Source organism: Hemicordylus capensis, chromosome 17 (genome assembly GCF_027244095.1).
Source record: "Hemicordylus capensis ecotype Gifberg chromosome 17, rHemCap1.1.pri, whole genome shotgun sequence".
Classification (NCBI taxonomy): Eukaryota; Metazoa; Chordata; class Lepidosauria; order Squamata; family Cordylidae; genus Hemicordylus; species Hemicordylus capensis.
In genome coordinates, this window is record NC_069673.1 from 10,889,323 (window position 1) to 10,903,365 (window position 14,043).

The following is a 14,043-nucleotide window of genomic DNA, read 5'->3' on the forward strand; positions in this document are numbered from 1 at the left end:
CCCCAGCCACAACAGACTGCAGCTGGGAACGATGGGAGTTGTAGTTCAGAAAGAGGGGGGCTGGGAAGAACCCCGCTGGGCTGGGTCTCCTTCTGGCCAGCCGCCCTGCGCGTCCCCCTTCCCCACCGCGGCGCGAAGTGGTACAGCCCCCTCCGCGAGGGCTGTACCACCCGGCTCGGATCACCGCGGGATTGAGCGCCGGCTGCTGGAGTCTCGCTTCCTCCTGCCACTTTCCCAGCCTCTCTATTTAAGGAAATGGCGTGGCGAGGGGAGGAGATTCCCCAGCCCAATGCACGGCCTCGGTGGCCGCCGCCGCCGGCGGGGAGGAGGCGCGATCTGCCGCACTCGGCGCAGGCTTCCCAGCCAGGGAGGGGCCGCCGGAGGGAGGCCTCCCTTCCTCCCCCAATCGCGCCCCCCTCCTCCTTCTCTCTCTCCTCCTCCCCCCCCCCCCCACCGCCCACGCCTGACTCAGACACGGTGCGGGCTCGCCGGCGCCTGCCAGGGTGAGTTTACACGGGGCTTGCCCAAAGCGGAGTGAGTCCGCTTCAGACAGATCCCCGTTCGCGCGTCCAGGGAAAGAGGAGGCAGACAGAGGCGTGGAGAGCGCGCGCCCCACGTGGATCAAGGAGATGGGGCGGGGGGGGGAGTGGGGAGTTGGGGGAAGGGATTCGGGGCGGGGGGAGCTGGAGAGACGGAGGGTCCCTCCTCCAAGGGCGGGCTTCTGCCCCCCACCCAGGAAACTGCCTTGTGCTCAGTGGCTCGTCAAGTTCAGCATTTTCTGCCCTGGCCGGCAGCGGCTCCGCTTTCCCAAGTTTCAGACACAGGGGTCTCCCCCCCCCAGCCTAACTTGAAGAGGTCAGGACATGAAATCGGTGCCTTCTGCGCGCAAGCAGATCCACTGCCACTGAGCTGTGTGGTGGCCCCATGCCTTGTATCTCCCCCCCCCCTTCATAGCTGCCTTCTACCGAGTCAGACCCCTGGGGCATCTCGCTCAGCACTGCCTACACTGATTGGCAGCGGCTCTCCAGGGTTTCAGGCTTTCCCAGCCCCACCTGGATGCCTGGAGATGCTGCCAGGGATTGAACCTGGGACCTTCTGTATGCTAAGCAGATGCAGCCCCACAGGGTTCTGCCCCACCTCTTCCTCTGGATTGTGCTTCCACTCTTGTGCCTGAAGGCCTGTACCCTATAGCAACCATACCATGCACCCCACTGTGCGCTCACCACTGCAGCCAGGGGTGCAGAAAAAAGCATTTTAGGACAACCCCCCCCCGTTTTAACTGCACTCTAATCTATGTCTGCCCCCCAAGTGTCATTTTCCCCCCAGAAACAAAGTGAGGATTTGCTTTCAAGCTTTCCTTCTGTCATCAGCCCTGAATAATACCCTCCCCAGCTTTCATCATCCCTCATCCATCATCATCATCATCATCATCATCATCATTATTATTATTAATTTGATTTCTATACTGCCCTTCCAAAAATGGCTCAGGGCGGTTTTACATGGAGAAATACTAAATAAATAAGATAGATCCCTGTCCCCAAAGGGCTTACAATCAATGGCCTTGGCCCGCCCCCCGCCTGCATGCATGCATGCGGAAATCTCTCCATAATTGTCCCATAGACTCTTTACTCTTAACCTAGGCCACATGAGTGGTAACGGTAATACCGGATTTCCCATTAATAAGTCTAGGTTTCTCCCAAGTTATTTAATGTTAGACATGGGTGTGTGTGTGGTTCATCTTAAATTCAGAGTTCTTTTTCTTCGGGGTAAATGCAGGTGTAGGAACATAGGAAGCTGCCATATACTGAGTCAGAACCTTGGTCCATCTAGCTCAGTATTGTCTTCACAGACTGGCAGCAGCTTCTCCAAGGCTGCAGGCAGGAATCTCTCTCTCAGCCCTATCTTGGAGATGCTGCCAGGGAGGGAACTTGGAACCTAGATGCTCTTCCCAGAATGGCTCCATCCCCTCAGGGGAATCTCTCCCAGTGCTCACACTTCTAGTCTCCCATTCATAATGCAACCAGGGTGGACCCTGCTTAGCTAAGGGGACAAGTTATGCTTGCTACCACAAGACCAGCAATCCTCTCCGAAGGTAGGCCAAATGTTAGGCTTTCAGTTGAATTTGTATTGACTTCAACTGCGTTTTGTATACCATATGTTTTCATGTTTGTTTTTAAACGTTGGGTTTTCTTGTTTGTTTGTGGACCACCCTGAGACTTGTGTAACTGACAGTTTAGGAAGGAACATAAGAAAATCGAAAGCTGCCATATACTGAGTCACACCATTGGTCTGTCTAGCTCAGTATTGTCTACACAGACTGGCAGCGGCTTCTCCAAGGTTGCAGAGGCAGGAGTCTCTCTTAGCCTTATCTTGGAGATGCTGCCAGGGAGGGAACTTGGGACCTTCTGCTCTTCCCAGAGTGGCTCCATCCCCTGAGGGGGAAGATCTTCCAGTGCTCACACTTCTAGTCTCCCATTCATATCTAACCAGGGCAGACCCCGCTTAGCTCAGGGGACAGGTTGTGCTTGCTACCACAAGACCAGCTCTCCTTTCCTAGGTACAACCTGTATTTAACCTTTTTTTTTTTAAACGGGGGTGTCATCTTAAATTCAGAGTACTCTTTGATTCGGGAAAATACGATGCGAATAAATACGATGCGAATAAAGTGTGTCTGCCCCTGAACATGTTGGTTCTGATGTGGGTTAGGAGGGAGGGGACTGTCTTCAGGGTGAATCTTCTGAGTGGGCATCAATTCCTGGTCTGCGACTATAGGCAATCATAATTTTATGTCTCATGATTTCCCCCTTCTAGCAAAATTGCTTTGCCGTGTTTGTCTGGGTTGTTCATCTGGGTGGAGGAAACTGAGGCTGGTACTGTGCTGTTTTTGCCAGAGGCTGGCTGGTTAGTGCTTGGCTGAGCAGGGATTTGAACCTGGATTTTGAATACGACGCTGACTAGAGGCATGGGAGAAAGCCATGCATTCTTATTCTCATCTTATTCCTCTTTCCAAGAACTCTATCCACTATGGATTATGTCCAGGGGTTTTTGAACTTGGGGCCCCCAAATGTAGTTGGACTATAAACCCACGATGCGGCAGGGGATGATGGCAGTTGTAGTCCAACATATCTGGGGGCCTGACTTCGAAAACCCCTGGAATATATTTATAATTACACTTTCCCTTTATGAAGGATTACATGGAACACAATTCAAAAATGTCATTCTCCCCCCCCCCCCCAACTATGGGAGTAGGAACTGGTTTTACAGGTGCAAAGTAATAACCTAACAGCCCATACAAGTTTCTGGTCCTCAGCACCACTGGTGTTGCCCTGTTTGATCTTTGCCCTGGAATGGCTTGGAGGCCTTGTTAGGAGGCTAGAAGGTGGACCTCCACTTTGGGGTTAGTCTTGGCTCTCGTAGAGAAGGTCAGGTAATGGATCTAGAAGAATGTTGTTGATCTTTGTGGCTCCAGAAGAATATTGTAGTCACACTTCCAGGACTGCTGCAGGCGGAAACTGCATGCATTGTTGTTGCTAAAATATTTATATACTGCTTTTTAAACAAGAAGTTCTCAAAGTGGCTTGTATAGAAACATGAATAATATTTCTTAAATAGGAACCTTCCTTCTACTAAGTCAGACCCTTGGTCCATCTAGTTCAGTATTATCTACCCAGGCTGGCAGCGGCTTCTCCAGGGTTGCAGGCAGGAGTCTCTCAGAGCCGTATTTTGGAGATGCCAGGCAAGGAACTTGGAGGCTTCTGTTCTTCCCAGAGCGGCTCCATCCCCTGATGGGAATATCTTACAGTGCTCACACATGGGGTCTCCCATTCAAATGCAAACCAGGGTGGACCCTGCTTAGCAAAGGGGACCATTCATGCTTGCTGCCTCAAGACCTGCTCTCCTTCCAAGCTGCAGTCCAACGTCTAAAGGAGGGTTGATGACGATGATTATTTTTTTGTTAGCCGTCCTATAACAAATTGTTTTCTGGGTGGCTTACAGCACAACACCCCAGTAAAAATAAATATATAAAAATCCAATCAAAACGCATAAAACAAGACTGACAAATTGCAGTATTAAAAAACCATATGCCATACCAAACATTTTGAAAACTTTTTCTTAAAAAGATCAAGGTGGGTGACCCTGACGTAAAGCATAAGTATGCAGACTTTCGATTCTTCTACCAGTCATTTGTCTTCCAAGTTAGGATATATGAAGCTGCCATACTAAGGACCTTGTGCATGCAGATCACATGCTCTTCTACTGACCCCCCCCCCCCCAGCCCTTCTCCACAATCCACCAGTTCTCAGATATGGGCCCCTGCTCGGCCGACTACAACTCCCATCACCCCCTGCTACAATGTGGCAGGGGGTGATGGGAGTTGTAGTCCAGCAGAATCAGGGGGCCTGCGTTTAAAAGTCCCTGCATCTATATACGCATGCTCAGGAGCAGTCTCAGGGGCTGGCAGCACTGGGGCGTCTACCAGGGATCGGGGCCCACTGCTGATCCCAGTGGCCGCTTCTGTGCCGATTGCCTTCGAGGTGCGGTGGCAACTCAGATCTCCCGGGGTCCACCCAGGTGGAAAGGGGCCCATGGGGGCAGTTTGGCGAGGTCCCCCTGAAACCTAGGGTCCAGCCTTGATGCATCTTAACCTGGTCCATCTCGTCCAAATCTCTCTGTCCTGGAACAGAGGCAGCTGCCATCTACTGAGTCTGACCCTTGGTCCGTCTGGCTCAGTATTGTTGACCCAGACTGGCAGCAGCTTCTTGAAGACGACAAATAGAAGTCTCTCCCCGCTCTGCTCTCTGTAGGACAGACTCCCACCACCATATTTCATGCCTGTGAGTCAACCTGAACGCATTCTTCTGTTCTTTTTCCCCAGCACTCAAGTTGCCATACTGCCAATCCTGAACAATCATCCAAAATGGGGTTGAGCCAAGGTATTGTAAATTATCCAAATCTGTCCCCTCTGCCTTTTCAAGGAACACAGGAAGCTGCCATATACTGAGTCAGACCATCGGTCTTTCTAGCTCAGGATTGTCTTCACAGACTGGCAGCGGCTTCTCCGAGGTTGCAGGCAGGAGTCTCTCTCAGCCCTATCTTGGAGATGCTGCCAGGGAGGGAACTTGGAACCTTCTGTATACTTTATTGTATGTATTACAGTAATCCGCATAGCAAATGGGTCATTAATCTTTCATCTCAGTGACCGGGTAGATCGGAGGAATTTTATCAATCTATACACAATTTTTCGTGTTGCTAACATTTGTGTTACAACATTTAAAACCCGGCGTGAAATTACACAGTTTATGTCAGTTTATTGACCAAGTGTCGTAAATAAATAGGCAAACTTGAAGATCACACAGGAATAATTCTGTTTATGATGTCCGCAATAATTGTATTAATTTAGACGGCTGTAGATTGCTTCATTGTGGTGTATGCTGGTCGTGGATTGTAATAAAGGCTTGATTTGAGATTGAATTGTCTCTCTCTTTTGGAAGCGTTTTGGGGGGAAAGGATAGCTCTCTTGTGGTTTATTATATGTGGTCTGTGTGGATTGAGTTGTTCCAAGCTAAGGGCGCTAGAGAAGTCTGTGTCCCGTCTCTATGTTTGGGATCGAGAAGGCGCACCCTCGTAAGCGATGTATATTTAGCTCCTGCACTCCCATCTTTCACAGTCAGAAATATTTCTGGGGTTAGAACATTGGATGCTTTCCTTTTAGCTCTTTCCTGCTTTCCGGGCTTGTCAGCCGTAGAGAAGGGTTCGCTGTGCCTGCTTGATCTGCTGCACAAATCGACCTTTCCTTTGTTGAAGACCGCTGATTTTAGCCTTAGTCTTGCAAATATTGCTGGTCCATGGATGCTTGTTTCTGTATGGTACCGTATGATCTGGATTTTAATATTTCAGAGGTTATTAATGGTGGCGTTGAGGTTATGGGGGGGACCATTCTCCTTTATTTTCTAAAAAGTAAATAGGAATGTGCATGAATTTCAGCCAGATTGATTCAACACTGCTTGAAACGAATGAGATTTTGCCGAATCTCATTCATTTCAAGCCATTTTGAATCATTTTGAATTGCGTTTGATATGAATTTGAATCTATTTGGCCAAAATTTGTGCACACCCTCAAAATAGATGTTTGAAACTGGAGAAAATAGAGTGTAAAAAGGGGATGGATTTGAGGGAGAAGAAGTGGGTGTGTTCACCTTCTTAAAATCTTTAAAAGGTTTTAGACATGTTTAAAAAATGCTGTGCGAATGTATGTCCCACCATTCCGTTTCTAAGGAAGCTCAAGTCCGTCCGCAGATTTAAGAAAAAATGGTAATCTAAAACCTCGACAATAAAAACGGCAAACTGCTAAATTAAGCTAGAGAATTTTATAGCTGCTGGGAGTTAGAATTTACAACCCCTGCTAACAGGGCACATAGGCTCCTTTGGGAGAGATGGCAGAAATCTAACAGGTGCCGCTTCTCCAGCAGCATGTCCACAAAAGGAAGTGATTCCACAGCCATTGCCTTTTGAGAACTGATCTGTGGAACTCCCTGCTACTGGATACAGTAATACGATATTTCTTTTATTATGGTCGGAGAAGGAAGCATGGTTCATAAATACTTGCTATTTGTGGGGAGGGAGTATGTCAACATGTATTGAGGTAACTAGACAACATTCCTTGTCCCTTATTCTGCACTGACAGACAGAGGCATGAAGCTGGGAGATCCTTCATTCAGGCTGAGAGCCCAAACAACTCCTTGTGTATTCATCCGACTGGATGGAGGGGGGACAGAGGTGAAGCTGCCGCACCTGTTGAATTTCTGGCTGGAGACTTATTATAGTAGGAGGCGTCTGGGGCAAGTACAGAGCCTTGCAAAAATGCACCCAGTAGAAATTCATCAGGGGCATTTCTAGCAAATTTCTAGGCAGAGCTGCACCTGTTGCATTCTTGACCAGTCCAGCTGAAAGAGCACGGCAATGTGTAGGTGCACGAGGCCTTATTTCTGAAGCCAGCATAAAATAAGAGCTGTGGACAAAGTCCTGCTTCCATGGGTGCCTTAACTTGCCATTTCCCTGTTTTTTTAAAGCACCTTAACTCTCACTTTAAACCGTATTTTTTAATATATTTAAACTCTACTCCTGCAAAGAATGAAAAGTCGTAGACGTTGTGTAGGATTCAAATCCAAATCATATCTGTTTGACCATGGGAGTCCTAAAAAGAGGACCAAGTGCTTTGAAACCACGATCTGTTCCATTGCTTTTGTCTCAGATGGATGTTTTCAGGCAATGTAACATCGGAAGCTGCCTTATATCCTTTATTAATTCTAAAGAACGCTGTAAACCCCTCTGAGCCTTTTGGGAAGAGCGGGATATAAATGTAACAAATGAATATAAGTAAGTACCAAATCAGACCTCTGGTCCATCTAGCTCAGGATTGTCTACACAGACTGGCAGCGGCTTCTCCAAGGTTGCAGGCAGGAGTCTCTCTCAGTCCGATCTTGGAGATGCTGCCAGGGAGGGAACTTAGAACCTTCTGCTCTTCCCAGAGCGGCTCCATCCCTTGAGGGGAATCTCTTCCAGGGCTCACACTTCTAGTCTCCCATTCATATGCAACCAGGGTGGACCCTGCTTAGCTTAAGGGGACCAGTCATGCTTGCTACCACAAGACCAGCTCTCTTCCCATACAATTTTGGATCGGAAGAACCCTAGTCAGTTAAAAGATTCCATGTGTGTGCTTTTTTGATAATGTTTGGGTGGTGTAGAATTGTGGGTGATGGCTTAGCATAGGGTTTCTTAACCTTGGGCCCCCAGATGTTGTTGGACTACAACTCCCATCATCCCCAGATGTGGCCTTTGTGGCTGAGGATGATGGGAGTTGTAGTCCAACAACATCTGGGGGGGCCAAGGTTTAAGAAACCCTGGCTTAGCAAATAGACTACATTTAAAAAGAGAGTTTTCCCCGCCAGGATTGGTTCCTCCTCAGTGATGTCTAGTAGTACTTGCCTTCAGTTGAGATGTCTGGGTCCTCCACATTCCCCGCCCCCCCCCCCCAATGTCCTGTTATGCAGAGTGGGGAGGTGGGGAATGTGGAACATCCTGACACTGGATGTTTTATTAGATATCATGAAGCTTGAAGGGGGGGGACTGAAGACGTGGCTCCCAATTTCAGCGGTAGCCACGCCATTTCTATTGACACGAAGCTTGACCCCAAACGATGCTTTTCTACGCAGGTCTTTGGGTTTCATCTTGGGCTGGAGTTGCATAGATCCTCGGGTATCCTTTCTTCTCCTCTTCTGGGTTACGAAGAAAACCTCCTGACCCCAGTTTGCTTTGCTCAGGGAAAACACCCAAAATGACAAGCGACATGGTAGAGGACGAACTGGAATTCTACTCTAAGGCAGAGAAATACTGGAAGGACATCCCTCCCACAGTGGACGGCATGTTGGGTGGATACGGACATATCTCCAGCATCGACATCAACAGCTCCAGAAAGTTCTTGCTCCAGTTCCTACAGGTAAGTGGAATCGTCCATGCCGAGCAGGAGTAAAGGTTGTCCAGAGGGGGAACAGAAGCAGCTGCCATATACAGAGTCAGACCCTTGGTCCATCTAGTTCAGTATTGTATTCCCAGACTGACAGCATCTTCTCCAAGGTTGCAGGCAGGAGTCTCTCTTAGTCTCAGCTCTATCTTGGAGATGCTGCCAGGGAGGGAACTTTGAACCTTCTGCATGCAAGCCTGCAGGTGCTCTTCCCAGAGCGGCCCCATCTCCTAAGGGGAATATCTTCCAGTGTTCACACATGTAGTCTCCCTTTCAAATGCAAACCAGGGCAGACCCTGCTTAGCAAAGGGGGGAAATTCATGCTTGTTACTACCAGACCAGCTCTCCTCTGTGTGGTGGTTAGGATAAAGCTGTGTATTTAGGAGCAACATTTAAAATGGAATGGAAAAAGTGTTTCTGGTTCTCATTGAGGTTGCCAGGTCTGGACTGTGCCACTTAAGAATGCTGTTGGGGGCCCTTGTAGGGTAGAATAACCCTCCAGACCCCAAAATTGCCCGCATGTAGAAAACTAGTGTGTCAAGGAGGAGGATTTTGGTTTTCTATGGGCAGGCCAATTTTGTCTCTGGGAAGAGCATTCTACCATGCGAGGGCCCACCTACAGTCTGAAGTGGTACAGTCCGGACACAGGCTGACCGCCTCAGTGAGAACTAAAACTTGCATAGTTCCCAGGTTAAGTTCAGTATATCCCCTTCTTTCTTTGTGAGAGCCGGTGTGGTGGTGTGGTTAGAGTGTTGGACTAGGCCTGGGGAGTCTGGAGTTCAAATCGTTGTTTAGCCCTGCAACTCAGTGGGTGACTCTGGACCATTGCTTCTCTCTCAGCCTGGCCTACTTCCCAGGGTTGTTGTGATGAGAAACATAACCATGTCCTCCACTCTAAACAGAACCCTGTCCTGACTGACAGGCTGGTGAACTCCAGAGCTCAGCCAGTCAGCACACCAGGTGGGTGGGACTTAGCGAGCCATGAGGAAGAAGAGAAGGTTCCTTTGCGAGAAGAAGCTAGACTGGAGGTAAGACATGGTTATGATAAGAAAAGGCAGGATAGAAATGCAAAAATAAAGTCTACTCTTCGCAGACTTGGGCAGCAATCCTTTTCCTGCAGATGTAGGAGTAAGCTCCATGGAAATAATGGATTTACTCCCAAGTAAACAGAATTGCAGCCATAACCTGGAAACAGAGACCGTGTCTGCAGACCTGAAGGAGACGGTGATGCCATCTGGTAGATGCAGGAAACTGACTCAATAAAAGATCCAAGGCCTGCTCAAGATTCTATCCCTCATTGAGCATTTTCTGTTCAGGAAGGACCAAACAGGACAGGGACATCCCGAGCCTTGGACTGCGGGGCTGGCATCGGCAGGATCACCAAGCGACTGCTCCTGCCCCTCTTCAAAGCGGTGGACATGGTAGACGTCACGGAGGATTTCCTCAACAAGGCCCGCACCTACCTTGGGGAGGAAGGCAGGCGGGTCAGAAATTACTTCTGTTGCGGCCTACAGGACTTCAGCCCCGAGCCCAGTGCTTACGACGTCATCTGGATCCAGTGGGTAATAGGTGAGGGTCCCCCCACTCCCCACCCCACCTAGGCCCAAAGATAGGTGGTGCCCCAGACAAAGCCTGCTGTTGGGAGATGGGGGTTGCGGGACGGGAAGAGAGACAGAAACCTACCCCGTTGTTGGGGAGAGTCAAGTTAGCCTGTCATGTGCCTTGACTGCTGTCCTAACTTGGGGGTGGGGATGATACCCCTGATGGGGGCATGTTGGGGCCAAACTGGCCCAAACAGACAGGGATGCCCATAAGTGTACACAGGAAGCTGCCATATACTGAGTCAGACCCTCAGTCTATCTAGCTCAGTATTATCTACACAGACTGGCAGCGGCTTCTCCGAGGCTGCAGGCAGGAGTCTCTCTCAGCCCTATCTTGGAGATGCTGCCAGAGAGGGAACTTGGAACCTAGATGCTCTTCCCAGAGCGGCTCCATCCCCTAAGGGGAATCTCTTCCAGTGCTCACACTTCTAGTCTCCCATTCATATGCAACCAGGGCGGACCCTGCTTAGCTAAGGGGACGAGGCATGCCTGCTACCACCAGACCAGCTCTCCTCTCCCCTCTGATTGCCGAGAGCTATATCAAGAGAGACTGGCCAATGATGAGAAGCCAGTTACCTATGAGAGCTCAGGCTGGCAGGAACTCTGTGAGTCAGTTGAAGAGCACCCCGGGGAGGTTCTGTGAATGCACTTCACCTCCCTGTACATCAAGGCTGCTCAACTTCAGCCCTCCTGCAGATGTTGGCCCACAACTCGCATAGTTGTTGGCTATTGGCCGCTGTGGCTGGGGATTATGGGAGTTGTAGTCCAAAAACAGCTGCGGGGCTGGGGGGTGAAGTTGAGCAGGCCTGATAGGTGGTGCTCTTGACAATAGATTTATTTACATCTCCGCAAACCGCTTTGGGGACTTTAGCTCGCCATATCCGCGAGCTGCCTTTAGAGTGCTTTTGGTCCAGTTCAACAGGCCTGCCTTCTCTTTCGTCCCACCCTGCAGGGCACCTGACGGACGACCACCTCTCCAGTTTCTTGAAGAGGTGCCGGCTGGGCCTACAACCCAACGGCATCATTGTCATTAAGGACAATATGGCCCAGGAGGGCGTCATCATGGACGACGTAGACAGCAGCGTCTGTCGGGACCTGGACGTTGTGTGCAAGATCATCCGCCAGGCTGGCCTCAGCCTCCTCGCCCAAGAGAAACAGGAGAACTTCCCCGACGAGATCTATCACGTCTACACTCTGGCCATGAGATGAATGAACCCTCTCCAGCCTCACCGAGATTGCTCTCCCAGAGTTCTCGTGGCACCACGTCTGAGCGAGAGCGGCCTCCGGGGTTCCTCCACGGTGGAGGGTCTGAGATGAACAAGCCAGGGAGACGGTCCAAAAATCTGGGGAGGTGTCTTAACAGTTGTGGCGGAGACTGGTCTGGGGCGGGGGGGAGTGCAGCAGAGTTTGGCTTTTTCTTTGTTTGGCCTCTGCGAGCGACTGCTGGTTTTTTGTCGGAAAGAAAATCTGCCTAATACACGCGAGTGTGGTCGCAGCTCTGGGTGTGAACTCTGCGTCGTGGTATGTCCGGTGGGTTTGGGGCTGGTTTCAAGGTCGAGGGGATGCTCCCCACACGTAATTTCTGCTCCCCCAGCCACCAGACTGGAACGGGAGAGTAAGGTACAGTCATCCTTTGTCAATCGCAAGGGTTCTGTTCTGGGGAAACCGCGCGGTTGGTGAATTTGTGGTTGGCGAGCCATTGAAATCAATGGGAAACAAGGGGTTAGGGGAATCGTGGTTGCGAAAGGACTGCAAAATACAGTAAGAAATAGGAAAAAAATCACCACGAGTCCATTAGAGGAGTGAAGGGGACCCCCAAAGCCACTCCGACCCCCCAAAATTGTGGAACCCCCCTCCCCAAAATTGCCAAAAAATCTCTCCACATCAAGGATACTCCAGTCGCAGTTGATGAGACCTGCCACAACTTCCCAGTTGTGGATACTTAAAGTCGCAATTGGGAAAGCTGTGGTTGCCGAGGGAGGGCTGTACCACAATATTATATTCTGATCCTATCGCTCTGGGATTCTCAACGTGTGGGTCTCCAGATGTAATTTGGACTTCAGCTCCCATAATTCCCAAACAAAGGCCACTGGGGCTGGGTATTATGGGAGTTGAAGTCCAATTATATCTGGGGACCCACACGTCGAGAAACCCTGCTGCAATTAATTCTTTTAGACATCCTCCGTTGTTTAAAGAAGCCTCCTTCGTTCACTCTATCCCAGAACAGGCAGCAGAGGCCAGATAGTTAGAAGACTCCTCCAGCCTCCCAGGAGCCGGGCCAACCCCTTCACTTCCTTCCTAGGCAGGAAGTGGGCTGGGTGAGACCATGTGTGTGGTGGTGGGTGGTGGCGAGGATTGGATGCAGGCTCACTTCTCCTGCAGATTTCAGCTGACATGGTACTGATGTCTCTCTCCACCCCTGCCTTGCCACATGACCTTGGGCAGGAAGAGAAAACAGATAGGAAAGTTTGGCTAATCCAAAAGAACAATATTTTCCAAGGCGAATCTTAGCTGGCATACACAAATTCGTATCTGTGGTGCGAATGCGACAAATATTTATATACTGCTTTTCAACAAACGTTCCCAAAGCAGTTTACATAGAGCAATAAGCATAAAGATGGGTCCTTGTCCCCAAAGGGTACTAAAAAGAAACATCAGAGAGACACCAGCAACAGGTACTGGGGGTATTGCTGTGCTGGGGATGGATAGGGCCAGTTTCTCTCCCCCTGTTAAGTAAAGAGAACAGCCACTTTAAAAAGGCGCCTCTTTGCTCAGTTTGCAATGTGTGGTGCTCCAGGTAGGACTGGGAAAGACTCTTTTCTAGCTGAAATCCTGTTAAACCTTCGTTGCTCTTGGGACGAACCAACTGTCTAACTCAAGGCTGGTCCCTAGATATTGTTGGAGCACAATGGCCATCCCATGATGCTGTGTTGCACCAGTTCCATCCAGCCCAACGCAGTCCTGGCAGCTCTCGGAGGGCGGCTGGAGGTTTCCCCCGAGCCCAGCTACATTAATATTTACCTGCCACTTTTCAGCCAAAAAAGATCTAAAAGCAGCTTACTTAGCAAAAAGAAGGGATTCGAACCGAGGACCTTCTGTGCGCAAAGCATGCCCTCTGCCTCCGAGCGACAGCTCCTTCCATGCTTTCAAAAGGACGTGGAAGACCGTTGTAGCTGGGGATGATGGGAGCTGTAGTCTAGCAACAGCTGGGGACCCAAAGTTCCAAAGCATGGAAATTGTAAGTTAAGGTACCCTCCAGTGTTCCTTGTAACAGAGATTCCCCAGTGCTGTTGACCAGGGATGCTCATCGTTGGGTCCCCAGATGTTATTGGACTTCAACTCCCATAATCCCCAACCAAAGGTCTCTGGGGATTATGGGAGTTGAAGTCCAATAACATCTGGGGACCCAACGTTGAGAATCCCTGCTGTTGACTACATCTCCCAGCATCCCCAGCTGCAATGGACTTTGGGAATTATGGGAGATGTCATCGTCAACATCTGGAAATCCCTGTTACAAGGAACACTATCTGCTCACTTGATGCGGAAGTTAAGCTGGACACCAGCATTCCCTGTAACAGGGATTTCCAGATGATGTTGACAACTTCCCTAATCCCCAAGTAAAGGCCATTGCAGCTGGGGATGCTGGGAGTTGTAGTCAACATCTGGAAATCCTTGTTACAGAGAACACTGGTGTTCTCAGCTTCCATACCATATGAGCAGTAAATATTCCACCTTAATTTCTACACCGTCTAACCTGTGCTCCAAAGGCATAGAAATTGTAAGTCAAGGTGGTCTACCTTAACTTCCTCACCACATAATCAGTAAAGGCCCTGTATGGCCTCGCATCTTGTGCTCACTTACAACACAGCCTCCATGCCCCACACGTTGGCTTTGCTGTTTTGCACAGACGGATGGATAAAGC

At 49.7% G+C, this 14,043-nt stretch overlaps 1 protein-coding gene across 10 annotated transcripts in view; it reads left to right on the forward strand.

Moving 5' to 3' along the window:
* NTMT1 (N-terminal Xaa-Pro-Lys N-methyltransferase 1) overlaps positions 1-11,630 on the forward strand; it is a 122,209-nt gene extending 110,579 nt beyond the window's left edge. For 2 of the 10 annotated variants that reach the window (XM_053281959.1, XM_053281967.1), the window contains 3 exons: positions 8,321-8,496; positions 9,837-10,089; positions 11,074-11,630. In XM_053281959.1, coding sequence (XP_053137934.1) covers positions 8,321-8,496; positions 9,837-10,089; positions 11,074-11,330 — 686 coding nt within the window. In that variant the 3' untranslated portion in view covers positions 11,331-11,630. Of the gene's footprint in view, positions 1-321; positions 504-4,876; positions 4,935-5,731; positions 5,868-8,212; positions 8,497-9,836; positions 10,090-11,073 lie in introns of those variants that run through there. The other 8 variants (XM_053281961.1, XM_053281963.1, XM_053281960.1 and 5 more) reach the window with 8 other exon arrangements.
* Positions 11,631-14,043: the final 2,413 nt, after the last annotated feature.